The sequence below is a fragment of the Oenanthe melanoleuca genome, chromosome 2, assembly GCF_029582105.1.
Source record: "Oenanthe melanoleuca isolate GR-GAL-2019-014 chromosome 2, OMel1.0, whole genome shotgun sequence".
NCBI classification, from domain to species: Eukaryota; Metazoa; Chordata; class Aves; order Passeriformes; family Muscicapidae; genus Oenanthe; species Oenanthe melanoleuca.
In genome coordinates, this window is record NC_079335.1 from 84,164,515 (window position 1) to 84,191,463 (window position 26,949).

Consider the following 26,949-nt stretch of genomic DNA (forward strand, 5'->3'; position numbering starts at 1 on the left):
GCCTTGGCTCTGCAGCCGCTGCCTGCCTGTGGCTTGCAAGGTGGCTCTCAGTGACCAGCCCATAGTGCTGGTCTGACTTGTCATTTAGGTGTCCCAAATATCCTTGCATGGCATGGCAGTGTCTTCACTCAGGAACAGGGGTACTCCAATGAAGAGGTGGACTTCATTCATAACACTGGCTGCATTGATTCCTCCTGAGAGTGGTTGCATTTTGAAAGGAAAATACTTAAGTTTGTCGATTTCATATTTTGCCTTATGATCTAATGTATCTGGTTTTTCTTTCCTTCCTTGGCCCCACACTGGTTATCAGTTATTTATAGAGCAAGCAAAAATGGTATAAATTCTTAAAAAAAAAAAAAAGAAAAGGTGTGGTCTCTGGTGCTAAAAGTCTCACTTTAGGTGTGGTGGGGTAAAGGCTGAGAGGGAGAAGGCTGGAGGGTGAGATGGGCTCATGGACAAAGATTACAGCACAAGTACATTTTGGATGTTCAGTTTTTATAATAATACGGGTGATTCACAGGAAATCATTATTTTGCTATCCTGAACTCATACTTCAGAAATCAGTAACTTTCTCATCTCTTGGTCTAGTGGCTATGAAAAATTTCATTGCAAACCATCTTCACACTGTTTTTTTACCTCTGTTGTTTCTGCTGTGAAACAAAAATAATGTTAATAGTTTAGTAAGGGCTAACTTTAGAATTCAAAATACCAGGAAATATAAAGTTTAAAAATCAACAGCAATTTTTCTGTCCTGTGTTGAAGGAACTAGAGTCTTAAATTAGATACAATGCTTCATGGAAGCCAAATCTGAGATCTGAAGTGAGAAGCAGCATGATCAAACAAATATAAGTGGAGCTGGAATTGAACACTTGTTTTGGGGGGAAGCATGTGTCTGTGACCCTTGCAAAAAGCATGTTCCAAGCTGAAGAGTAACACATGGTCAATAAAAGCTCAAATGAGAAAACTGGATGAAGTTGTGGAAAAAATAACTCCGCAGAAAAAAAGTGGAAGGATCTCAATACAATCTAGATATATTGACAGGGAAGAGGAAAAAATAACAAAAAATAATCTCTACCAAGCCAGATTGGAAAGACAGTTTCTGACATTGAGTCATATCAAGAAGTAAATTTGATTTAAGGCAAAGAAGAGATGTAGAAAAAATTACATGCTCCAATTTCTCCTGAATCTGAAATGGGTTCAGAAGTATGAATGGTGGATGATCCACAATATACCATTTCCCACTTCTGCCCATCTAAACCCTCAGATTGGCTATATTGTATTGGTTGTATTTCATCAGTCATGATGAGATTTGAGTAACACAACTTTTATCTCCATCAGTGTTCCAGTTACATTCAACATGCTAGTTGGTAAGGTGTGTCTTTTGTCCAAAAAGCCATGCAAATATCAGCTGCAGAGCTGTAACTTAGAGTTATCACCTTGGTAAAGCCTGAGCTTCTCTGGCTAGCTAGCTAGAGGGATCTCCTCTCAGAGAGAACCGTAATGCAGTCAAAAGTCAGATTTTGATACAGTTTTTGTAATAGAATTTGCCTCAGGTGTTGCTATATTTTTACCCTTGAGCAAAAGATTCATCCAGATCAAACACAGAGGTATGGATACGAACAGGTGATCACTATTTTGTAGAATAACACTGGAGAGAAACAGGTTAAAATGTCAAATGTGAACTACTGTGATCTCATTTCGCATCACCCTTACTACAGGACCTGACTACTGCTCACATTTTAAAAACCCAGCACTTCACCTGAGAATACCTCAACCAACTCAGGGATGTGTGTGCACACTTCACTCAGGATCTAATTATCTTCAGGGTTTTATCAGTGTGGCTTTGGCACCTGAAAAAAAGCCTGCTGCATTAGGCTGGTACTATTAGCAGACCACTAGAAATAACTGGCTGGCTGTCCCAGAGTGTTCCATTAACTGCTGGGTTCCTCCTCCTCCTCCACAGGTAAAGCCTGCAATGCATGTTGGCTCTGGGCTGCATCCTGCTGTTTATCTGTGGCAGGCAAGCAGCAGCCCCTCTGCTTCCAGAGCTTCAGCCTCTCCCCGTGCTGGTGATAAGTTACTCCTCGAGTCCTTTCTGCCAATTGTTCTTGGCAAAGGGACCAGGGAAGACTTTTGTTGTTGCTGGCTGTTATCTCTGCCTCTGACTCCTCTTGGCAGAGGTGCAAATCCATTCCTCTGGTGTGGAAACAAGCTGCTGGACTTTGGATGAGTCAACTCATTAATAAACAAAGAGTTACAAAGGAAGCAGGGATCAGTCTTAACAAAATAAATGCTTTGAAAGCTTATTGGATGCTAGGGTATTTGTCCTCCCCAGCATGACACTGCTTTATCTTGGGCCCCAGCCTTCCTATCAGAAAATGGGGAAGTTAGTAGTTTATCAAATTTTAATCAGCTTAAATGTTGATGTATTACTTACACAGCATGGAAAGTATTTTCTCTGTTGTTACTGGTGAAAGTGGGCTATTTTTAATTATTAATTTATATCTGTTCCTATACCTTCCCCACTTTCTGGAGTGTGCTATGCTAACTGGAAAACCTTCCATCACCTACTGCTTACCCTGTCTCTGTGAAGGAACCCAAGCCAGCTGCTCTGTGGGAACCTCGGGACTGAGGTATTAAATTCTCATGGAATTCTCTTCTTTGCTGAAGCAGAAGTATGTGATCAGATTCAGGAACACGGGACTTGGAGGATGGGAAGTTGCAGCTTTTTGGTGGATGGCATTGGTGGGGTTTGCTTTGTGCTAGAGGGTTTTTTTTTTTGTTGTTGTTTTGTTTGCTTTTGTTTTTTTTGTTTTTTTTTTTTTTTAGGAGATGGTATTTGGATTCTCTCATTGTCCATAGCCCACAGCTGACCAGGAAAAATTTCATTTGGATGGGGCCTTAGTTTTTGTCCAGCAACACCATTTCAGTGGTAAAAGCAAAGCCTGGCTCAGCTTTCTTGATGCCCTTCATGCCACCCCTAAGGAGAGCAACCCCACTTTCCTTGTGCCAGCACTGGGAAAACCTCAGTTTCCTCATCTGCAAGATGTCCACAGCCAGATGCCCTTCTCTCACCTTCAGAAGCCATTCTTGCTCCAGCAGACCCTTCAACAGTCAGTGCCCACTCAAGTGCACGACAGTTCCAGTGGTATTAAAACAAAGTAAGACAGGTTCATTGCACTTCAGAAAAGCTGGAAATAAAAGGAGCTATAGGCAAACATGCTGCTGGACTATTAATTCCACATAAAGCAAATAAGAGCACATAGATAGAAAGCTTATTTACAGCAAACTCTTAATATGCAAGAGCAACAAAGTATTACAAGTTTGGCACAGACTGCAGCCACCTTGCCTTTCAATACCTTTGCATGGTAAATTTGTTTGAAAGCCCAGAGAGTCATTCTAGTGGCATGGATGTATTTGCTTTATAGGGGGAAAAAAAATGGGATTATTTGTATTTTCCTAGTAGAAGCAGGTTCTCTCTCTCTCCCCCAAGTCAATGTGCCATTTAGTTTCCCCCCACGGCACCTTTCAAAGTCGTGCAGGATCCAATGTTACTCCACCTCCTACAAGGTACTTCCAAGAAACTGCACTGCTCATTCTCCCTTCCCAAAATTCATGACAAGTTTAACACTGGAAACAAACCAGATATGATCAGCCACGTGCATTCTCCTCTTCAAGAATTTTGTGAAATTCACAAGGATGCTTATCTACCCAGGAAAAGAGTGAGGTGTAACAGGATGTGGGAATCTTAAAGGAAAAAGGATACATCATACTTCCAGTAAAATGTGAGATTTTTTGTTAAATCCTTCCTAGAGTTCCCTAAAAGTTAGATAGCAACTGTTACACAATATACAGTGTGAAATAGATTGTTTGAAGAACTAAAATCCATGGAAAACACATACCTTAAGACAGGTATCTGATGAGATGCCTTCATCTGTGTTAAAAAGTGTTGTGCAAAGGATAGTGTTCAACAGTTAGGAAAGGTCACAATGAAATTAGGCCAAAAGAGCCAATGGAAAGTTTCCTAAACAGAGTCCTTTGATGCAGTGTGCACAATTTTCCCAGAAAGTTCACCAACAAAACAGTTGGTCAATGACAACCTATAGTGTGGACAACAAATCAATTGTCTGTTATATAAAAAACTCAATTTCTCTACTCAGTTGTAAATAGATTTAATCCATTTTCTCCCTACTCTTGGACAATAAAGGAATATTAATAGATCAGTGGTTTACTTTCTGCTGTTCACTGTATTAAAATCTTTAGAGTCCACACCACGCCTCTAAAACTTTCTGCCTACATACACACCTCTCAAAACTTCATTAGATTTTTGCTGCCCTTTTCCCTTCTCAGTCATACTCCTTCTGAGGCGGAGCAAACTACATTTAGTAGTCCAGGTATATATATCTGGGTATATATGTATATCAAGGTTTTACATTATTTTATTTTTAGTATTGTTCTTTATTCTTCCCTAATACTACTCTCTCATTTCCCATACATCTCTTTGCTTTTCAGCCAACATGGCATGATGGAAAATCCTTTCTCTCTGTTCTTTACAGCCACATCTGTGTCCTTTTCCCATCTGGTTTCGGTGAATTAAAATCTAGTATATACGAATAGTCAACATTTTTCTCTAAATCACATTACACTGCAATAGCAGCTTCATCATCATGTCAGATTACCAGACCTTTGTTAGATCCTTCCACATTTCCTTCTCCTCCTTTCTAAATGTGACTGAGCAATTTCTTTGGGGCATGTGTTGATTTTACGATCCCACTGGTTGCGCCTTCCTCCAAATCAAACATTAGAGAGCACCAGCACAAACTTTGGGGGAACTCCACTTAACCTTAATTAAACTCTATGAAAACAACTTGCATCCACCTTTTCTGCTGTAGAGTCTCATATTTTTTACCATAAAGTAAACCAAACTGACCTTCTCATGTTAAAGAAAGAAAAAAATGAGAAAAAAAAATCAGAACTTTGCAATTCCTGATACAGACATGTTGAGGAAAAAAGTGAGTAAAAGATGGAAGTTAGAGCTCAGAGGGCATCATTGCTCACTAGGAAGTCAAGCACAAAATAGAAAGGAAAGGAGGGAAGTGAATGGGAGCCTTGAGGGGGAGTCCCACACCACTCAATGAGGCTGTTCACACGATGGCCACTCTCTTGGCCAGACCACCAACCCCTGGCATGGTCAAAGAAGGGGACTGGTCATTGCTGAAACATCCATGTCCTCGAGGACCTCATCTCCTACAAGTCCAAAGGCAGCTGTTGTACCCATTGCCAAGGGTTTATGGGATGCAAAAACCAAGCCATAAAATTAAAAATAAAAAAAATTAAAAAAAAAAAAAAAAAAAAAAAAAAAGGGAGGGAAGAAATGTGCTAAAACTCCCCAGTCCTCCCAGGTATAATTACAGAAAATAACAACAAAAATGAGGTGGCTTTTGGCACTTTTGGTGTTCCGAGGTGTTTACTGTTTCGAGTCTCGACTGCGGTAACGCGTAGGACGCATAAACTGAGGAGTTGGCCAACCAGAACGGGCACACAACCTGCTAATTGGGGAAAGTCTGCCCGAGCATCCGGCCACGGGCTGGCAACACAGCTGCCCCCAGAAAGTCAGCTTTTGTTTTCTAATAATTATCTTAAATGCTGGCTCAACCACCGATCTAAAAATTAAATGAATATCCGTGTAATACGCAAAATACATGGGGTTTGTTCTGAATATTATTAGCTTTCTTCCCTTCTCTGTTTGTAGCATTTAATAGCAAGAAATACATGAAAATAACATAACTGCCAATGCCTTATCTATGTAATATTCCCATCTCTTCAGTTTGGGTTTTCTCCTCCTTAGTTACACAGAAGTTACACAGACCTCAGAGCTGTTCTATCAACATATTCAGGAACCTCTCCCCACAAAAAAACAAACCCAAAAAGCCCTAGAACTGATCCCACTACTACTATGCTTGGATGCACAGTACAGTCACCTGTTAGAAAGAAACACAATTTGAGACCTTTTCTTTCTCTTTCAATTTTATAGAAAATAAATTTGGAGCCTTCATGACTCAATTACTTGCACACTAAGAAAAGGTGACAATCCTGTTTTCTGCAGACATTAAAATAAAGATAATAAATTCCACTCCTCTCTAATAAATTCCATATTTTTTAAAAAATAAAATATATAATAGATTGCCTAAGGCTTCCAGACCACATCTCCTAAAATATACTTTACTTCCAAGCAAGCTGACACTCTAGTCTTCTTATCTAATCTTTAGTTTTTTATTGCCCAGTTCAATTTCTTCTGATCAAAGGACTTAGCAAAATATCAGTATAGATATTATAGAATACCAAGACATAATGACTCTTTGTTTGTTTTACTTAGCTCTCTGGGACTGTTTTTTCTCCCCTCCTTTTTCTTCCTTATGACCCTGTAATGGAGTGAGGGTCTGATTCTCAGCCCAGATTTTAGCTAATTTCACAGGGCCACAAACACTTTGAGTACTAGGTAGGTAAACTACATACTTGTAATTGTGAAAGGTGGCAACCAAAATAATGTTTCACATTGTAAATTATCTGACCTTTCAGTTAAACATCTGTTACTGGCTTAATGGCCACTAAGATGTTCCAAGAACAGAAATAATTTACTCCCTTTTACTCCTTTTGTGTTACACTGCCAACTCAGCAATGAGCTGAAGTGAAGCTAAAGGGACAGCACTGGTGGGAAGCAGAGCACCAAGTCCTACAGCACTCACAACTATGAGGCCATGTGAAAAAGGATAGGAGGTGAAGCCTGCAGGGCTCTACCAAAACAATTGTGGAAACTGTTAGCTTATCACCTCCTTACCATGAGCAAGAGAAGAGAAGGCAAAATGGAAATAAGAAGTTCACCTTCAAACATGCCTCTTTATGCATCCAGGGCTATCAGATAGGAAAAGAAGGATCTACATAACAAATAACTAAATCTAACCTCTATTATTTTTTGGTTCATGTAAAAGCCACTGGTGACATTTTGGGTAAAAGACAAGGTGCTCTCATTACCTACCCTTCATAGGTACTAACAACCAGCCTACTATTCACAAAATATGTCACTAGCCAGGAAACATGCTAAAGTTCCTTCACCTCATTACCCACGAGATGCCTTGAAATTTTAAATGTTTGGAAAGAGCTAGTTTTGAGTTGTGATGAACTAACTAAATCTTGATACAGCAAACAGAAATAATCAGGTAAGTTGCAAATCTACAGCAATAGATTCGATTTGAGAAAGATCTAAAGAGCATGGGCATGAAAGTTCAGTGGCATGAGAACAGTGATTACATTAATCAGGTTTCCTCACCACAGTTCAGGGTCATTATTTTAAAAAGGGACTACTTACTTCTGTCCTCCAGAAGTCATGTCTGATTACAAAACCCCCAGCTGAATTCTAGCTGCAGTGAAGTTAATGTGAATTTTGCTAAAGGCTTCAGCAGGAGCAGGATTTTGTCCTGTTTTCCCTGGCATGAAAACAACACAATGTGGAGACTCTGCTGAGTCCAGGTCTTTCTGGCCAAGTGATCCCTTGTAAATGCTGAGTGTGCTCCCAGGTGCTGAGTCCAGACAGACTCTGCAGCCATGCTACAAGTGATCCCACACAGCCCTGGAGCTGGTAGAGCTCTGTCAAGCTGTCCCAAAGAAGTAAGAAAAGAAAAACAACTCTAAGGAAAGTTATATGATATCTACATATTATCATTAATTCAGAAATATCTCCCTTCTTAATTAAATGGAATCCATACCTTTCCCTTTTAAGAATACTTTCTTAATACTCCACCCAGATGCAAGACTGAGAGTAAGTTCAATTAAGGGCTTCTGGTTTAATACAACTTGATTTTTGATGTGCATTGACTTGCAGTTTCCTTGTTATGACTTCACAAATCTAAAAATGCAAGGCTCCCTGTGCTGTCTTGCTAAGTATCTTCATTTTGGATCCAAACACAGACTTTTCAGAAGTATTTTCCATTTCCTTGATTGTTAAACACATAAAGGGAGCTCTTCAAAGATGAAGAGCATCAACTTTTCCCAGGAGCAGCTTTTCATTTTTTTATATGCCAATATGTCTAGCATGCATTCCAAATTGCAATCCCCTCTAAGGCCTACTCAAAAACAAATTAATGAGTCAGCTGAAGATTAACTTGCAAAAGCAATTTTTATTACTATTATTATTATTGATAAAACAAAAAGAAGAGGCATAAAATGAACACAGAAAGCAGATGCAGTCATTTCAGAGTGACAGAAACTGGACCAAGATAATGCTGGTTAAAATATCACTCATTGAGATGCATAAGAGGGAAAGATGCTTTGTCACCACTCATTTTTTTTTCCCATATGTTTTCCTGGTACAGCACATTTCTGAGACCATGTCACTGGCTTTCCTTCACAGAGATAAAATGGGAAAAAAAAGTCTTTATTGTACTTTCTTATCTCTAACTTCATTTGACTCAGGGTACTTTGCCATCAGGTTCCTGTTGCTTCTCTTTGTAATTCATCAGATTGCTAATGAAAGCTCATTAAGAAAGAATCCCTTGCCTGTCACTGGACAAAGGAGGATGTAAAAGCACTTCATTGTTCCTGCACTGAAGAAAAACAATTTGCCACAGCCAGACCCCCCTCCCAGCAGTGCCAAGCACATGGTAATTTATTACCTCTGGATGTCTGATTCCAAGCGAAGGAAACTGAAATGTCATACCTTCATTCATAACACCGTCTCATGGAATTATTTTTTCCGGATTCCTGGGAAGTTGAAATATTTGAGAAGAATATCAGGAACTGTTGTTTTAGCCTGTTTGGTGAGTAGATAATTGCCTTCCAACTCTATTCTTTCAGGAAATGATGTGAGTGTTGCATTGTTCCTAGACGGGGGCAGCAATGTTTTTTAACAAGACACACACATACATATTTTTAAAAGAAACAAAACACAATAAAAACACGCAGTCTAAACCACTGTACTGAACCAGACTTTTTGAATCTGGCAGAGATAAGGGGTTGGCCCAGACAACATGTCCACATTTCACATAACTCAGAGCATTCTTTAGAAGGGATGTAAGCAACACTTTTTGTTGAAGTACAAAAAAAAGAGAAATATTAAACAAAACCTTTTATGATGTGAGAGTAAAAAGCTCATTATGTTAAGTGATATCAAGCATGACCAGAAAAGACCCCAGGGAGAAATTACACTTTCTTTATTGGATTCTGTGGGACAAACCAGCCTGGGAACTTGAAAGCAGAAGGAAGGTGCACGTGGAAATCACATCATATATGAAGAATAATTCCTTACCGTGTGAAAATGATTTGGAAATAGTTTTCAGCTGAAGTTTCTCTTTATGGCAGCCTTTTCAAAGGGAGCACACTGAGGCAATGACCTACAGTAGCACTGATACAATGGCTGCTGGATAACCTCCTCACAGAAGTATGTGGTCTTGTTCCAGCTACGTGTCAACAGGCAAAATATAATAAGGACTGAAACTTGTAAGAACTAGAGCTCAGTTTGAGCCTCTTTCTTTATTTTTGACTAAAAATAATGTAGAAAATTTAACACAGTTTTTGAATTTCAATTTAAATTTTGATTAAAGAAAAACTGGGCCTGGAAAGAATATACTATTTATTCTGAGGAGAGGGGTTTTAGGACTAAGGGACAATATGCAGAAACTCTGCTATGGCTTTCCATGCTCCAGATTGACCATGTCTCATATCTGGAGGACTTGCATCCTCTAAAACAAAATGAAGATTTTTGCCTTTAGTGATCATGTGCTGATGGTGACCACCTCAGTGGCAAACTGTAAAACTGATTTAGCTGGCTGCATTGTCCATTTCCTCCCTACTTCAACATCTGGCTAAGAAACAAAAGTCAATAATCAGAAAGCTTTATTACACAATATTCTATCTGTTTTGGATGTTTTAAAGGAAATTGCATTTGCTGTACCATCTGCAAGTAACAGCTGCAAGAGAGTTTCGAAACACAATGAATCCTGGTCACCCCAAATTTTTTTTTTTTTAGTACATGTGTATATATTTTGAGATTTGGTGTTTTGGTTTTTTGAGTCTTTTTACAGCCAGATACAGTAGCAAATCCACTTATCCTGAACACAAGAGTACACAATTGTTAAACAAAATGGGAGAAAGGTGCTGTCCTACACTAGGTGCCTGTGCAGTATTTGTATTCTGTACAAGGTGCCCCAGACAACAAACTCATCACACTGGTTGATAAAATGAGCATCTCTAAACTTTCTCAAGACACAAATATCACAGTCCTGTTAGCTTCAATGCTTCTTGCTTCCACAAAATTTTTCCACTCTGGTGATGTACTGCAGGCTGCTTACTCTAAAAAAAGTTTTTAATCCTTTGAGAGCTTGATAGATAACTCCTCCTTAGGATTCCAAAATCGAATTTGCTGTTTGAAACCAAGCTGCTACCTAGGCATACTACTGTAATTCTATTTTACAATTTTGAACATTCATTTTTTAATAACTAAATGATGCTCAATTTTATTTCAAATCAGTACTCTGGAAGGATGCACAGTATTTCCTATTTATGTAATTCAGCTTAGAATGTTTCTAGTTGACATAGTAAATATTGGAACATATTTAGTGCCATCTGGAGAGGGGATTTTCAGGAACCGGAATTTATTTAATGAGGGCTAAAAACATCTGGAAAGGACAAACTTGTGTCCACTCATAAAGGACTTCCTATGACCTCAAGCAATCCTGAACTAAATTTCCCAGGGCTAAAGCTACTGAAAAGTGCTGTGCATATTCCAGAACACGTTGTAGCAAGAGGCATTTTTGCATATCCTAGTTTGGGAAAGCACTGACTAGGGCCCACCCCACGAGCCTTCCAAATCAAGACGGTAAATTTATTTTACAATCAATTCAAAGACAAGTAAAAATGCTTGTCCAGTTCCTGAACATCTACTGCAGCAAGAACAAAGGGTTGGTTTTTTTTTTCCCTGATTAAAGAATATTGAGACCACATGTCATGAAATACTGGATAAATTTCTAGAATATGTCCATCTCAAAACCTTAGTAATGAGCAAAAGCCATAAATAGTGCTTTGATTCCCATTAAATTCCATTATATCACATTAAATGCAATGTCTGATAAAAAAGAAAAATAATAATAAAAAATTATACACAATTGCAGGTCTCCTTGTGTCCACCCAGTGAGTCATTAGTGGGGAAGACTGAGGAAATGCAAGATTTTATTTTAAATTAGTTTTACCATATAGTATCGTCCACCCTTCAGTACAGTTGTCTCAAAAGTTCATCTTGAAATGGTTTTCTTTTTCTTCACCATCTGAGAAATGATATTCAATAAAAACCTGAACCTTCTATGTTCTGATTTGGCCTAAAAAAGCATATAAGGTGACAAAATGAAACTTAGCTACATGATTTGTAGTTAGGAAGTCTGAGCCTGGAGTTTCAAATCTACAGTTTTACACCCTAGCAGGACTTCTTCAAGATTTTCTTCTTTCTGATGCTCACCATTGTCTTGAGTAAATTTGTTCCTACTTTGGTCATTGCTTATATATGAAACCACCAAGGCACTGCACAAAAAACTGTATACCCTGCAGACCTGGAAGGTACATGGATGTGGAGTAATGTATTTCTACAAGATTTCTTTCAACCCTTAGAAAACTCCCTTTGTTAATTGTTTCAAAATAGACTCTGATGCTTTTGACTTTTGCTCTCTCTTTTAAGCATCTACATTATTTGGATTTTTTGAACAATCTTTGACTAAACTATTTATGAAAGTTGTGTTAATCAACCAATTCCATCTTCCTGCAAATTCTGTTGTACCTTGACACACAGATCAGAAGACTGACCAACAGCACTGGGCATACTGCATCTTTAATAACTTGAGAAGTATTAATTGCTTCATTATAAGCAATTAAAATAACTGGCCTGCTTTAATTTGTACAGTAATTTGATTCACAAATTGTATTTGCAGAAGATCCCATTTCCTTTTTATGGCACAATCTCCCTCAATAAGCTTAAATTTTTGCATCAAATCTTCAGAAAACCTGATCTACTAAAACCAACAGTAGTGTAAGAATGCAACTCTTGAAAAGTTTTAATCGCCTTGAGTCTAATCTCAGAATATAATAAATTTTAATTAGAATGCAAAAGAACATCAGCATTGGTAAGATAAACAACTTGAAGAGTGTCCTGTTCTAATGGGGCAAATGCCACTGGAAAGTAGTGTCACTTTATATTTAAAAGTATGCAGCTCCAACCACAAAACATCTTTTACTTACACAAAACACTGAGTTACAACTGAACAGCAGCATTTAAATTTATATCTCATGCAAAACCAGGCTTCCTCATGCTCCTTCTCCAGACTACACTGACACCTGCTGGGAAACTTGTGTTGACCTCAGAATCCACACCCTTGAGACATATTAAGCATTTTTCAACTCAGCAGTGAACCAATTCAATTCACTGGCTGATTATGCCAAGTATAGTTTGACTTTTGAAAAAAACTCCACAATTTTTAATGAAAGATCTAACAAGCCATAAATCATCAGAGATGTGATGACCCAGTTCTAATGATCTACCTTTTCTTTAAAATGTATTACCAGAGAAAGAACAGAGGAAGAAAATACAAATCAGCACTCTCCCTAATTCCTAAGAATAAAACAATGTGGTAGGCCTTAGATACAAAACATTCCATGAAGAACAGCACTTAGGTTCATTGTTAACATAAGGCAGTTAAAAAAACCCCAAACCCTTAAATACCTCTTCAGTTCCTCAATTTGTTATTGCTCCTAAATACAGCAGGGGCAGATTTCAAACAGCAGTTCCAAGGAAGACACCAGCTTCTTGCTATGTGCTTGTTAGAACAGAAGTACTAAGAAAATATTCCAGTGGTTACATGACACCCCGTCCCACTCTCAGTTCCAAAGAACAGTTCAGCAAAATAAACAGCACTAATAGTTAAGCAAAAAGTTATACACATAGTCTGGTATGAAGATGGATTGCAAAACTCACTTTTCATACTAGAAGTTAACTTAATATTGAGGACCTTTTCAAACTCCTATTGGAAACAAATGCAAACTTCTATCAGGTTTAACAGGGATTAAATAAACCCTCAAGATTTTTAAAGCTATGAAATTCAGTCATGTAAAATTACAAGTATAAGGTGAAATACTTCCTTCGTGCACCAATGGCATAAAACCAACGAGTAAACTATTGAGTTTTCTGTTTTTCCAAATAGCAGAGACTGTGAATAACAAAAAATTGAATCTTGCAAAGAAAGTTGCACTGTAAACTGTTGTGTCCAGACAGACCATAGTCCCACTTTGACAAAAAAATACTGAAGACAGGATCTATCAGTCAGACACACTGAGACACATCAGGTGTTGGTCGAGATTTTTTTTAAGCACTTAAACAGAAAAATAGGTTCTCCTACAAATACTGTCAAGTTGCTTCAAATGTGATTAAGCATTTCCAAGTACCTACAGCATATTATGCAAAAAAAGGTGAAAGTTACTAAATGAAATTTTTTCAGGAACAGATGTTTTTCATTTAGTCCCCACAATGAATAACATTGACACCAAGAGGTAGACAGATTTTGAAGAAGGATGCTTTCAAATTGTCTCCAGCATAAAAGATTCTTCAGCATGAAACATTCAGAAAGGGGAACACGTTTTCAGTGTTAGTACTTAAGCTTTCAAAAAAATCAGGAGCACACATCCCAGGTTTTGGAAATACCACTTTTATTTTCCAGTGAATATCCAACTTATAACACTTGCATCATTGCTTAGGAGTCTTCAAATTGATGAAATACTAAACCCCACAGCTCCAGTGCACAGTTAATTAGATATCTAAATCTTAATAAAAATAATCAGTGCAAAAATAAAAATTAATTCAGTATGCAGGTAAATGTGTTTTGTTACAAAGAGATTTGGGCTTTGAGCACATATACACCAAATAATCTGGTAAGAGAATCCATTTCCAGCCTGTGCTCCAAACAAAACTATTCCACACCCAATTCTAAAGACAGGCAAGATCTAATTTTTTTCTTTGTAAATGAAAAGTCTGACCTTAGTTACAACATTCATCATGGGTACACAAGCTGAGAAATATTACAGAGGTCACTCTCTATTCAGACAGTTGCTCACAAAGAAGCTTTCCTATTTTTCATGTGTGGGATCCTTTTGAGACATCTATGTTTTTTCCATTCAGAACAGAGAATTAACAACATTCCAGTGTGCCCCAGTGTTGGCAAATCCTCTTTTCAGTCCAGATACACGATGATGATTGATGAAGCTGTTGGGCCTACGGTAGCAGGCAGAGCAGCTTGGCAGGAATTCAGTGTTATTGAAAGAAATCTCAAATACTTATTCCATCTCCTCTACTAACTTTAATCACACTATCAACATGCTGCCAGGAATGGAGCCTTGAAACCAAGCCATAAACCTACACAAGCAACCCTTGTTGGTACATTACTGCTGCAATACAGGTAACGCGTAAATTCTGTTTATTTTTACCTGTTTCCATTCTACACTGGACACCAACTAAATTATGGAAAGATATTTCCTGCGCTAACGGTTAGCTTGCAGTAATTTTCATTAAGGTACTATGTCTCATTTTCCTTGGCTAATGAACTGATTAAGTTAACTTCTTCAGTTACACTGCTGGTAACTGCAAGTTTGGGATAAATGAAGGCAGTGCAAAAGTGTATTTCATATATGCTGTAAAAGTTGGTAAGAAAGTAGAACAGTACTACAGGCATTTAACCACTAATCTGCTCATTTGTTATTCTGATAAAGAAACAAAAATCTTACCTCAATTGCTTCATAAATTTCTGACAAGCTTATCCTAAGTAAACCAACAGCACGCCAAATACTTAAGGTAAATCTGTACTAGCTACAAAGCTAATACAAAGACTGATATGCCTCTCATGATCATTTTTTTAGCTTGCTATGGCTTTGCTTAAAAAGAGAGGCCTGAGACATTTACAGGGAGAAAAAAAAAAAAAAGGAATTGTTTACCAAGCTTATCTTACAATTTTTATGTTAACAAAACCCATTCAAATAGCAACTCTACATCATAATACTAAATATACAACCCAAAAGTTTGAATTACAATTGGATTTAAAGTTCTGTTGAGATCTTTCACAGGTTAATCTTCAAAGTAAAATATTCCATAAGACAACTTTACTTTCTTGAAATCTACAAGCATAATGCAGAGTTTTCCCAGTGTTCTCAGCTAACTATGGCTGGAATCTATTAACCTACTTTTTGGGAAAGGGTTGTGGCTGCATACCAGGATAGTTGATATTACATTAGTCTTTGTTTTCTCAAATGATACGATACTCTGCTGATGGGAGAGAACTCCAGTTTGCAACTCCCTGAGCTGATGTAGTCACACAGTTTTCAGTTCCACCTTCCAACAAACAAATATTGGCATTCCACCTGCCCTGAACCAAAAGAGCATAGATAGGCACTTAAGTTGAAAGCATGCAAACTTTTTCTTCCCGTACCAAGCCAGCAGAGGAAATTCTCCTTATTTCTATCAGCTTCAGCTTTCCAAAATAACCTCAATTTAATTCAGAGGCAACTCAGCATGGCACAAATCCAGCATTATTAAAAAAGGTCTCAAAAAGAGACGTATTTGGCCAGTTCCTTCTCCATCTCAGAATACTGCTCTTTGAGGCGCTCCATGGCTTTTCTGTGCTCTTCGTCCACCTCCGCGCGCTTGTTCTGCTGCTCTTTCATGAACTCCTCACAGTCAGCAATGCACTTCTCCTCGCGAGCCATCACCTTGTCTGCCTGAAGCTGAAAGGAGGAAAGTACAGTTTTGAACAATCTTTTCCATGCTAAAACAGAGGGGTTAATGAGAGCTACGTAACTTTAAAGTTTCTGGAAACTAGCAAGAAAACAAATGGAAAGGGGAAACGAAAAAGAAAACACTTATTTTTGTATAGCCAATCCAAAACAAGTGGTAAAATGTCTGCAATGCTATTAATGTGATTGTATTAGTAATGATGCTATTTCTATAAAACACAACAGAGATATTAAATGTTTTGAAACTGGCAGCTAGTGTTTCTGCTTTAGCCAGCTAGTTCTCACTGTGATTAATGTCTTCCTTTATAAATAAGTTATTTTTCCCCTCATACTTTCCTACTGCTTGGCTTCTGCTAAGTCTAATTCCATTCACTATCTTATCTTGAAAAGAAAAATTAAAAATGTCTACATATCTAGAAAAAGAGATCATACACACATCCAATGCACATGACAAAACACAATGTAATTCTGTGGATTGCTTGCAAGCTGTATTGACGGTCTGGCCCCCTTATATTACAGGTGCAGAAGCCAAAATAAATCTAGGCAGTTGCTCTTCCATTTGCTCCATCACCCAGCAAAAGAGAAGATTAATCCTTCTTTTTTTAAGCCTCTCTCCTTTTCAGTGTATCAGCAATGATTGTTTTTTAATGTGTGGAATTTTTGTCAACTAAAGGCACTGGGAACACATTTATATAAACATTTTCTCTGCTGTTCTTCAAGCTCACACAGCAAGGGCTAAATACACTACTTTTTCAGTGCAGCCTTTGATACACTTTAACAATGTGCCAAGATCCATTTTGTTTGCAACAGATACAGTAACATCTACTGACAAAAATACACTAGTGCACACAAACAGTTTGACCGCTTTGTATTTTGAAACACTGGTGTTTCAAACACTTTTTGATACAATTACATGTTATACACCCAAACCTGACACTACTTCTGCCAAAATCTCACGATTTTTTCCTAACACATCCTTTCAGAAAAGTAAGGAAAAGTATTTCTCCTCAAGTGGCTGCACTACAATGACAAATTTTATCTATATTTTAAAAAAAGTTACCTACATGTTACTACTCCCTTTTGGAAAGTTGCAAGCAAAAAGTCTTATACTACAAACTTTAAGAAATGCTATCAATCATGGATACCTACAACAACTATTTTGCTACATATTAAAAAAAAAAGAAAAAAAAAAAAAAAGAAAAAAAAAAACATACAGCTAATATTTTTTAGAAGGACAGTCACCTTTCTTACTAAGTGACTGTTCATGTTCTAAGTTATAAATTTCTTATTAAAGTTTTACTTCAAACAGTGGCAGAACTGTAAGAATTTCCTACCTCTCTGAGTATCTACTCTAGTGTCAGACACAACAAACTCTGTCAGTGTTCAGACGTGTGCTGTTTGCCCAGTACCAGTATTCAATTGCAACTGGACTGCCCATCTTCATCAGTTGCAAAAAAGGAAAGAAAAACATGACTATCAGCTTACATCCATCAATGCACAACCTGTTTTGCTTGATAGCCATGGAAACGTCTTCGGTTTTTCCTGAACTAAATTATTATCAATGGCATTTTGCAAGTAAAGAGATAACACAGGAACACAATAAAGAAGTAGTAATGGGAATACATGAAACTAATTTTTTTGTATAATTTTCCAGGTTTTAGATTCAGGGCACATGTATTTCAAATAAGCAAAGTGTAGCCAACTGAAAAGGTTCCAATGATTCGCATGTTCCTATAATATAGCCCTTCATTAAATAACCCATCCACAAGTGAAAAAAATACTTCCTTTCAACAAGCAATATATATAATATGGTCAATGTTCTCAGCTAACTAGGAAAGATTTACATTTCCATTCTGGTAGGTTAGTAGATGTTTTTTGTTCCACAGAAAATAAGATTTTTTTATATTTAAGCTTTCCCTGTATGTGACAAATGTTATAGTCTGAGCTAGGAGGGAAAATAAAGCAAAGGAAATAAAAAAATAGTTTCCATATACCAGGAGATTGTAGAAAGAGGTAGCTACATCCATTAACTTTGCAGTGTGCATTTTATAAGTGCAGAAATCATCCCAAAGGAAGTTTTACTGCAAGTATATAAGGTATAGAAAAATATGTTTCTAAGCTTTGCTGTACTGAAGGCAGACAAACTTGCTGTGAAGCACAAGACTCTTAGATCACAAAATAAAAATCCATCCATCCATGCATCCATGCATCCATCCATCCATCCATCCATCCATCCATCCTTTACCTTTCTTGCTTCATACTCCCTCTCTTGGAGTCTATGCATCATGGCGTTGGCAGCTTGCACTGAAACAACAAATTGCAGTACATCAGGCTGCTGCTGTAAATCAGACAAACTTGCGTAAAAGGGATTTAGAAGATTCAAGGCTGTTGCAAGGTGAAGATAATATTCCACTGTGTCACTTAACTCTGCCCAAGAGTCACCTGTACTTGCAGAAAATGCTTTACACTTACAACTTTTACACTCAGAAAAGTAAGTAGGCTTATTGCAGAGTTCAACCTTTGTATGTTCTAGAAGCCAAAAGCAGAAAGCACTCTTAGTGCTGCTGATGAGCTGGAGTGCACTACTCAGCAACTCAGAAGACATCAAAAACCATTCTCAAGTCAGTAAGTAGAAACAGGTGATCAAACTCTATGTATTAGTTAGTTGGGTTTTTTTCCCTTGTTTTCTCCCCATCAGCTGTATATAGATTCTACATATACAACATCTTTATGCTGAAGTCCATCTCTTCTCTCCCAGACTAAGCCTGGGAAAACTTGTCAATGGAAATAGGAACTGTATTCCTACACACTCTCCCTCCCCTCTAACTTATTTAACACCTAATTTAAATGCAGAATTAAATGCACTAATTTCCCAAAGAGCAGCTGGTTGCAGTTCTGCACAACTGGCTCAAGCTGCTGCTGCTTGAGCAGGGAGGTTGGACATGACCTCCAGAGCTCCCTTGCTACCCCAAACATTCTGGGATTCTGTTACTGATGATGAACTGCATGTAGCTGGCCATTAGAAAGTCAGGGAGCAGCATCAAAGGTACACCCCACTTGGATGGTATTAGAATGCCTTATTTGCATGACTAAATTTTAAGGTTAATTTAATGTTTTCCTGCAATCCTTTTGGTGTGTAAAGCACCATCTACCATTTGCTATTCTGCATATGCCAGATGCCATATAAATAAGTTATAGGAAATTAAATGTTTATACAACATGCCACACATAAATTGTAACAAAACCCACAGTGGGATGTTCCAACTGCATAAATTTGGCAACTAAAGCTGTGTACCCACACTCTCTTAGAATCTCTTTTGAAGAAGCCATCCTGCTAAAAGAGTATAAAAAGAAGAACACTTAAAAATCAGCAAAAATTTCAAACATTCTTTTAAAATCTGAGCAGTAAAGAAATATATATTAATAAGGATGAAACAAAGATTAGCATGCAATTTGTGACTTCCCAATTTGTGACTGAATAATAATAATAATTTCATAGCTATTCAGAAGGAAGTTTTGTTTTAGATGATGTGAGACAGTATTATGCAGTCTTCTGGTAAAATTAAGAAACTTGATGGTCACCACAGCACACTTGCAACAAACCAGGAAACTCAAATTTTTCACATGGCTTTAGTCTACCTGGTGCACTATTTCCAAGCAAATAGGAAGAGAATGTGCTGAAACAGCTTCTACTCAAATCAACAAAAAATTTTAATGCAACCTTAGCAAGAGCTGATCAGCTATTATCAAAAAAAGTCCCTGTTGTTTCCCTTTTAAAGTTGCACAGAAGTGAGAACAAAGCACATAAAGAATACAAAATTACCCAAGTGTGTTAATTTTTTAACAAATCATGTTTTGAATCCATATTATTTAATTTACTCAAAATAATGCATCAAGAGCAATAAGAAGCAACCTGCTTACATCTCTTGAAGGTTTCACTCAAATTGTCTTGCATTGCCTGCTCACACTTTGGAAGAACACGTTCATTTGTTTCAAAGATTGTATTTTTCAGATTTTCAAGTACTCGCAGTTCTCGGAGGCCACGTTTTTCCTGCCAAAAAAATGAAAGAAGGTGAGCAAGTGCTTAGCAAGGAATTCCACTTCACAAATTAAAGAAGCTTTCCCAGTTGATCAACTAATAGCTTCATTTCAAAGACTAGACCATTGTCTACTAAAGTGTTACTCTATTTATTTAACAACACAGAAAAAATTGCCAAAATAACCCGAGATCAATGTTCCACACTTCACATTAAAATACAAAAATCCTCTGAATGATGCCGCTGTCCCTTGTGAAAAAAGACAATATTAACTATTTACACACTGTGAGGAAAAATGTCCTGTCTTGTATAGATAATTTACAGCATCTCTAAAACAACAGAGAGCAACAGTGCTTGAATGTATTTCATTTTTATAGCTCAGTTGGTTACTGAGAAATAACATAGCTTGCTTGATGTCTGACCCTTCACATTTAGTATGGTAGGAGATGAAAACAAGTAAAATTGTTTCAACTGAAGCAATGAAGTTGACTAAAAAATAATATAACACAGCTGGCTAAAGAGGCAGCACTTCTAGATCACTACTGATCATGATTAATTACAAGTACAGGAAGATCTTGTTTTATTGACTAAATAAAAAAAATAATCTATTTTTCTGAAGCCACAGCACTATTCACACTATGGATTTCATCAGCATTTTACTTTCAATAATAAACAAAAATACTCTATCACATAAAGGGGGACAGGGATCACCACACCTATTTTAAAACTTCAGAAACAGAGGCACAGACAAGTAAAACTCCTTAATTAAATAGGCTCCAGATTTCCTGAGTGCAAATCTCCATTCCTTGCACACTAGGTGCTAATCATTGAAAAAACAAGCACATGTTTCAACCAAAAAGTATCTCATATCTCAAAAGTTAGAAACAATTGGAATTTTAGGGTGCCAGTATTCCTAAGCCCACTTAAAAGAAATTCTAAATTGCAGAAATTTAAACAATCCTCTACTTTACTATTTTCCCCCCATAAAAGTATAAACCAGTAACTAAATTTCAATAAAAGATCTAGGAATATATTAAACTTGTCTAAGAAACAGATCAAGACTTCAGGAAAAATGAGACAAATATATAAATTATCAACCTAAAGATATAAGTCCTAATTTTGTCCATGAGTTTAATATTTTCCTCCCTGTGGAATGACATTTAAAATTATTTACTGTATCCTATAGCTTAGTTAGGGAAAGAAGAGAAAAGAAACTATTTCTTGTGACTCTCAAGTGTATACAATACCAATCTGGTGAGATTTTATTTCTTATCTGTATTTTGCTAAACCGGCAGAGACAAAAACAAACCTGCTTGAAATATAAGCTACAGTCTAGGTTGGGGAAGGTGATGAGGAAAGACATTTTAATGTCATTCAAATCAGGTCTGTACACCGGAATTTTGAGATGTTATTGCATTTTCAGCTACAATTTTAAAATTCCACATTCTGTAAGAAAGAAAATCTATAGAGAAACAGCCTTTTGCTGGCGTAGGATTCAAATTTTCTAAACTTTTGCTGCCATCTTGTGGAAACCAAATTATACTTCCCAGGCAAAGCTGTATATAAACAGTTCTACACATTTAGTACTTTAGCCTTATTTGCAGACAGTCAAATAACAGTCATTCAATTTTTAATGATTTTATTACTTTGTGTTCCTCTTTTTTTCGAGTAGTGTCACTTTCTCCTGTGTAACGAAAATCAAAGAAAATAAAAAAATAACTGTGCTAGCTGAATCCAGCTGAGGCACAAAGTAGTTTCTCTAGAGGATGTAAACCTACACTGGCCAACTACACTTTCCTTGAACCAACAGGAGTTCTCTAAGATGTTAGGACTACATTATTCTCCTACATCAATATTCTTTCCAGTCTTCTGCAAGAAAAAAATTAAAAAACACATGTTCTTTTCAAACTTTTTTCAAAAGTTGTTTTAAAGAAAGGCCTAAACTACTGCCTTGTTTGCCAAAGATGCAGATCTATACTACAGGTTATTTTGGGAAAAAAATCCATGTCAAGCCCTTTTGAAGAAAGTTATGGACCTACTATGATATCTAAAAAGCTGCTAAAGCTGTTCAAAGTTTCCAGTAAGATACAAATACTTACTTCAAATTCTTTAACAAAGTAACGTATTTCTCCCTGAATTACTGGTCGATGATCCAGCAGTCTTGAATAGACTTCCCCAACATCTAGAAGATGAATGAAAGCCAGAATTTTAGTTTTTCTCTCACTCTCACACCAGGCTACACAACACAGGCAGTGCACTATATCTCAGTGTAAGGAAGGATTACTGCTCACCAAGTGCATACAAAACCTAAAGAGCACCAGAACAGAATTCGTAGGGTAACCTATCTATCCAGCAAACCACCAGCTTAGATAAAACACAACGAACCAGTATTCTAGATGCCAAAAACACCTTTCTGTAAAGGTGAATGCTGTGGCTCAGCACCCTTCGACTCAATCCTCTTTCTCCTCAGTACAGCTTCCATACCTGATTGTTAGTGCTGGTAAAAGACCAGAACTAAACGCTGCAGCTTAACAGAGATCCACAGAGTAAGTGTGGGAGTCTTCTGCAGCGAGAGACAGGAGGAATCCTTACTACAAAGGAAAACTGAACATTTTCTTGTATTCTAGGCCCAGACTTGAAATTTAGTCTTGGAAAAGAGCCTTTACTATTTAAGTGTATGTGGAGAAACAGGCTTGCCTGTCACAAAGAAAAAGCCTGCTAAATTGAAAAGCACCGTGAGAGCACAGCAAACACAACGCAGTGCCAAGAAAACATTTTAAAGTGGCACTGCCATCTAAAGGATGGATGCGCTCTCCTGCCCCAGCTGATGTACTTGCCCTGTGGCTCTACTGTGTCCACCCGTGTTTGTTCAACACCCTGAATCCCACCACGTTCAAAACGATTGCAGAACGATTATTTAGAAATTCGGGAAAGTCATGATTGCAGCAAATAAAGCCCAAATGTTTTGTGTACGGATTATACAGGACAAAACTTGGGCGAACAAGACCGAAAGAGCGAGCTTCCCAGGAAACCCCACGCCCGTATCAAGACCCTGGGTGGCCGACTCGGCTCCCCGAAAAAAAGCCACAGAGACACCCTGGTTTCCAGTTCTGAGAGGCGAAAGCCAGCTAAGCCTCCCAGGCGTCCACCTTTAAACCTCAGCACACGCCGCCCAACCCCGGAGGGCTGGAGGGCGCTGGAATCCCGGAGAGCCGGAGCGGTGCTGGGGGGATCCCGGGACACTCCGGCCGCTCCCGGGCCATCTCTCCGCCTCTGCCGCGGGGTTACACAGCGCGCTCGGCACCTCCGGGCCCCGCACCGCTCCCTCCTTACCCTTTATGATGGGCTGGATCGGGGACCCGGCGGCCGGAGAGTCCCGTCTCCTGTCGGCGGGCGGCCCTCCACGGCCCGGGGACGCGGGGCCGGCCCCGCTCATGGCGCTCAGCGGCTCCGGGCAGCGCAGCCCGGGCCGCCCCGGCCCTTCCCCGGCCTCTCTCCCCGCCTGCTCCCGCAGAGCTTCCGCCGGGCCCGCCGCCGCGCCGTGAGGTCATCGCAGCGCGCCGGCCGCGGAACCGCCCCCAAGGAGCCCCGAGCCCACAGACCCGTACAGGGTGTGGGGCTGCGCCTGTGGGGCCGCGGAACCGCCCCCAGGGAGCCCCGAGCCCACAGACCCGTACAGGGTGTGGGGCTGCGCCTGTGGGGCCGCGGAACCGCCCCAGGGAGCCCCGAGCCCACAGACCTGTACAGGGTGTGGGGCTGCGCCTGTGGGGCCGCGGAACCGCCCCCAAGGAGCCCCGAGCCCACAGACCCGTACAGGGTGTGGGGCTGCGCCTGTGGGGCCGCGGAACCGCCCCAGGGAGCCCCGAGCCTGTGGGGCTGCGCCTGTGGGGGAGAGCGCCCGGGTGCGGAGATGGGCGCGGGGCGGGAGGACATTCCTGTGAGGAGCGGCGTGAGGGAGCTGCGGGCGTTACCCTGAGGCACAGGAGAGACATGACTGCTCTCTGCAACTCCCTGAGAGGAGGGTGTAGCCAGGTGGGGTCAGCCTCTTCTAACCAGCGACAGGACGGAGGACATGGCCTTAAGGTGTGTCAGGGGATGTTCGGGTTGGACATCAGGAGGAATTTCTCCGCAGAAAGAGAGATTGGACACTGCAATGGGCTGACCAGGGACGTGGTGGGGTCACCACTTCTGGAGGTGTTTAAGGAAAGACTGGACGTGACGCTTGGTCTACTTGACATGGTAGTGTTTAGTCATAGGAAGGATTCGATTATTTCAAAGGTTTTTTAAAACCCAATTGATTCTCTGGTTCATAAATTATAGTAAGAGACATACATTAAGCAACCCAGCTTGCTTCTAGGTGCAGCAAACATGAATAGCAACTGCTGGACACGCAGGCTACAAAAAAAAAAAAAAAAACCAAACAAAAAACCACAAACAAACAAAACCAACCAAACAAAAAAGCTTGCAGCAGTCTCTTTTTACAAGTATTAAAAAAAAGCAAAAACGATGTAAAATCCCTGTACATTTCTTTTAAAACTACTTCAGAGTACAAGAGAGGCTTTCAGTATGAGAAAGACATGGAGCTCCTGGAGCAGGTCCAGTGGAGAGCTATAAAACTGATTAGGGTTCTGGAGCATTTCTTGCAATGAAAGGCTGAGGGAAGTGGGATTGTACAGCCCTGAGAAGAAACAACTGAGGGGGAACCTTATCAATGTCTATCAGTATCTGAAGGGAGAGTAACAAGAGGATGGAGGCAGGCTCTTCTTGGTGGGGCTGAGCAATAGAACAAGAGGCAATGGACAGAAACTGATGCACAGGAAATTCACCTGAACAGGAGGAAGAAGTTCTTTACTGTGCAGGTGACTGAGCACTGGAACAGATTGTCCGGAGAGGTTGTGGAGTCCCCCTCCCTGGAGATACTTAGGTATTTTGTGGATAAAATTATGTGCCAAGTGCTCTGGGATGACTGCTTGAGCAGGGAGGTTGGACCAGATAAGCCAACGTAGTCACTTCCAACCTGACCCATCCGGTGATTCTATGAGAGCATTCAGATATTTTCAATATGCTTCCCCTCCATCCTGGCCACTTAGAAATTACAGTATATTAACTTCTGTTTGTGACTTTTTTCTTCCTGATACTCAGTAATTTATAGAACACGTTGATTCTGTTTAATCGCATCTAAATTATTTTCTTCATTTACACATTTTTTTTTTCTTTTAAATCTGCAATACATACTATAATTCTCAGTGTCATTGTATGGTCAATGAAGAATAAACTGGGCCACAAATTCTGCTATAGCTGCTGCAGCCTTCAGTGTCCTGAAGGCTTCCTTCCTACCTGGAATACCAGAAAGGTGCTAGTTTAGCTAGAACAATTACTAGTTTATTAGTAGAAAATAGGACTAGTATGTATTCTTTGTTAGAAATTAGTTGTGCCCATGTTCTAACCCACATAGCTTTTATAAATAGGAGCAATTGTGTGGCTCAGGAAAAAAAAAGGGACTTTTTAAAGCTATTAAGACTGACACAAAAAAATGATTCTATTATTAAATTGTATGCCACATCATAAAAGGTTGGAAACTGCTCACGGAAATTACTATATGGGTTTTGGTTTTTTTGACAATATCAACAATCTTCTAAATTCAGGCTCAAAAATGAGTTAATTGGTTTTGTGGAAACAATCTTCCCCCAAATCAGGCAAAATATAGCTGGAACCTGTCTAAATAATAAAATGAATCTTACATTGAGAAGTGTTCAATACTTCAACTAACATTATTATTAAATTTAGCATAAATATATAATGTAGTTTTTCACTCCTTCACTGTTATGCAGTCTGTAATTATTACATATAAGAATTATTTTAAAAATAGTTTCCTCCTACATTATCTTTTTTCCTGAAAGTGACCACCTATTGCAACCTGTAAATTAGTATTTATAGTTTTCCACTTGAATCCAAAACATGTAAGCATTTGACAATCACCAGTAAATTACAGTCATGCAAATATATTAGTAATATCTGCAGGATATTCCAGCTGCTCAATCATCACTACTAACTTGGGCTAGAATTGTTCAAATGTTAATTTTACCCTTTCCAGCTTAGCTGCCCTTCTTTCATAGCCTCTCAGACAAGTTATTTGCCCCTCTAAGCCCTATGCTCCAGCTTTTTATTTGTTAAGAAGGAAATCCTGTAGTTGGGTTTTGTAACTACTGCATTTCTAGGAAAGAGTTTTTACATCATGACTAATGTCAGGTTCAGAATTATGGGACTGTAACAAAGGCAAATCATGTGACAGATAGTTGCATTGGTTTCTAGGACTACTGTTCTGAAACCATTCCTCCTTTGTTTGAATAATGTTGGGTTTTTCCTTTTTTTTTTTTTTTTGAATATGCTATTTGTTGTATTTATGCCTGGTTTTGTTTTCCTGCTTACTCTCATTGCCCAGTCAAGCTTATTTTCAAAACATATTTTAAAGAAATTAAGGAGGACTTAAAGAGGTGATGGCTATAAAAAGACAATACTTGTGGAGCCCCTAACCTGTCAGTTTGTGGAAAGTAGTCATCAAGTCACAAAAATATGGAAATAGCTATGGCTTGGAGCATGAAAATCAACATATGTAGTCATCATGTATTTTTTTGGAAGATAGGCTAAACAACCTCTGTCATTTTTGCCGTGCAATGGAACCCGCTTTCTCATTTAGGGATCACCCTGCCACTTCCCATTAGCATTAGCAGCACTCTGAATTGCAAAATCTTCGATGAACGTGCCGAGTCCTGTCATTTCCCCCACAGGCTGTCTGGCGACGATAATCCTCTGAAGGATTATTTCATCCAAGCGCCGATGTCCGAGTCAAATGGCGGCAACAGGCAGGGAAACCCAAACCTGTTGAGGCAGACATCTGCCCAGACGGCAGCAATCGGAGCGACGGCCCTTAAGAGGGCGAGGCGGGGGACATACTTTGTGCCAGCAGAATAAGTCCATGGGCTGCACCCGTGATGGGAGAGCAAGACCACGATGGTGATGGCTGCAAGTTTGCGGGCTGCGATGCCGATGCTGGCCTGAGCAGGCCCGGGGCTGCGCTCTTTGGAGGGGTGCCTTGTCACAT

At 39.1% G+C, this 26,949-nt stretch overlaps 1 protein-coding gene across 1 annotated transcript; it reads right to left on the bottom strand.

Annotated features, from left to right (window-relative positions):
- Nucleotides 1-13,716: 13,716 nt before the first annotated feature.
- On the bottom strand, nucleotides 13,717-23,288 carry BLOC1S5 (biogenesis of lysosomal organelles complex 1 subunit 5). Its single transcript, XM_056483803.1, has 5 exons — nucleotides 23,181-23,288; nucleotides 21,947-22,029; nucleotides 19,732-19,861; nucleotides 18,056-18,114; nucleotides 13,717-15,801 (listed from the first exon to the last, which is right to left on the bottom strand). Exons 1-5 carry the CDS (start codon nucleotides 23,281-23,283, stop codon nucleotides 15,622-15,624), a joined length of 555 nt encoding a protein of 184 aa, XP_056339778.1. The 5' UTR covers nucleotides 23,284-23,288; the 3' UTR covers nucleotides 13,717-15,621.
- Between the last annotated feature and the right edge of the window lie 3,661 nt (nucleotides 23,289-26,949).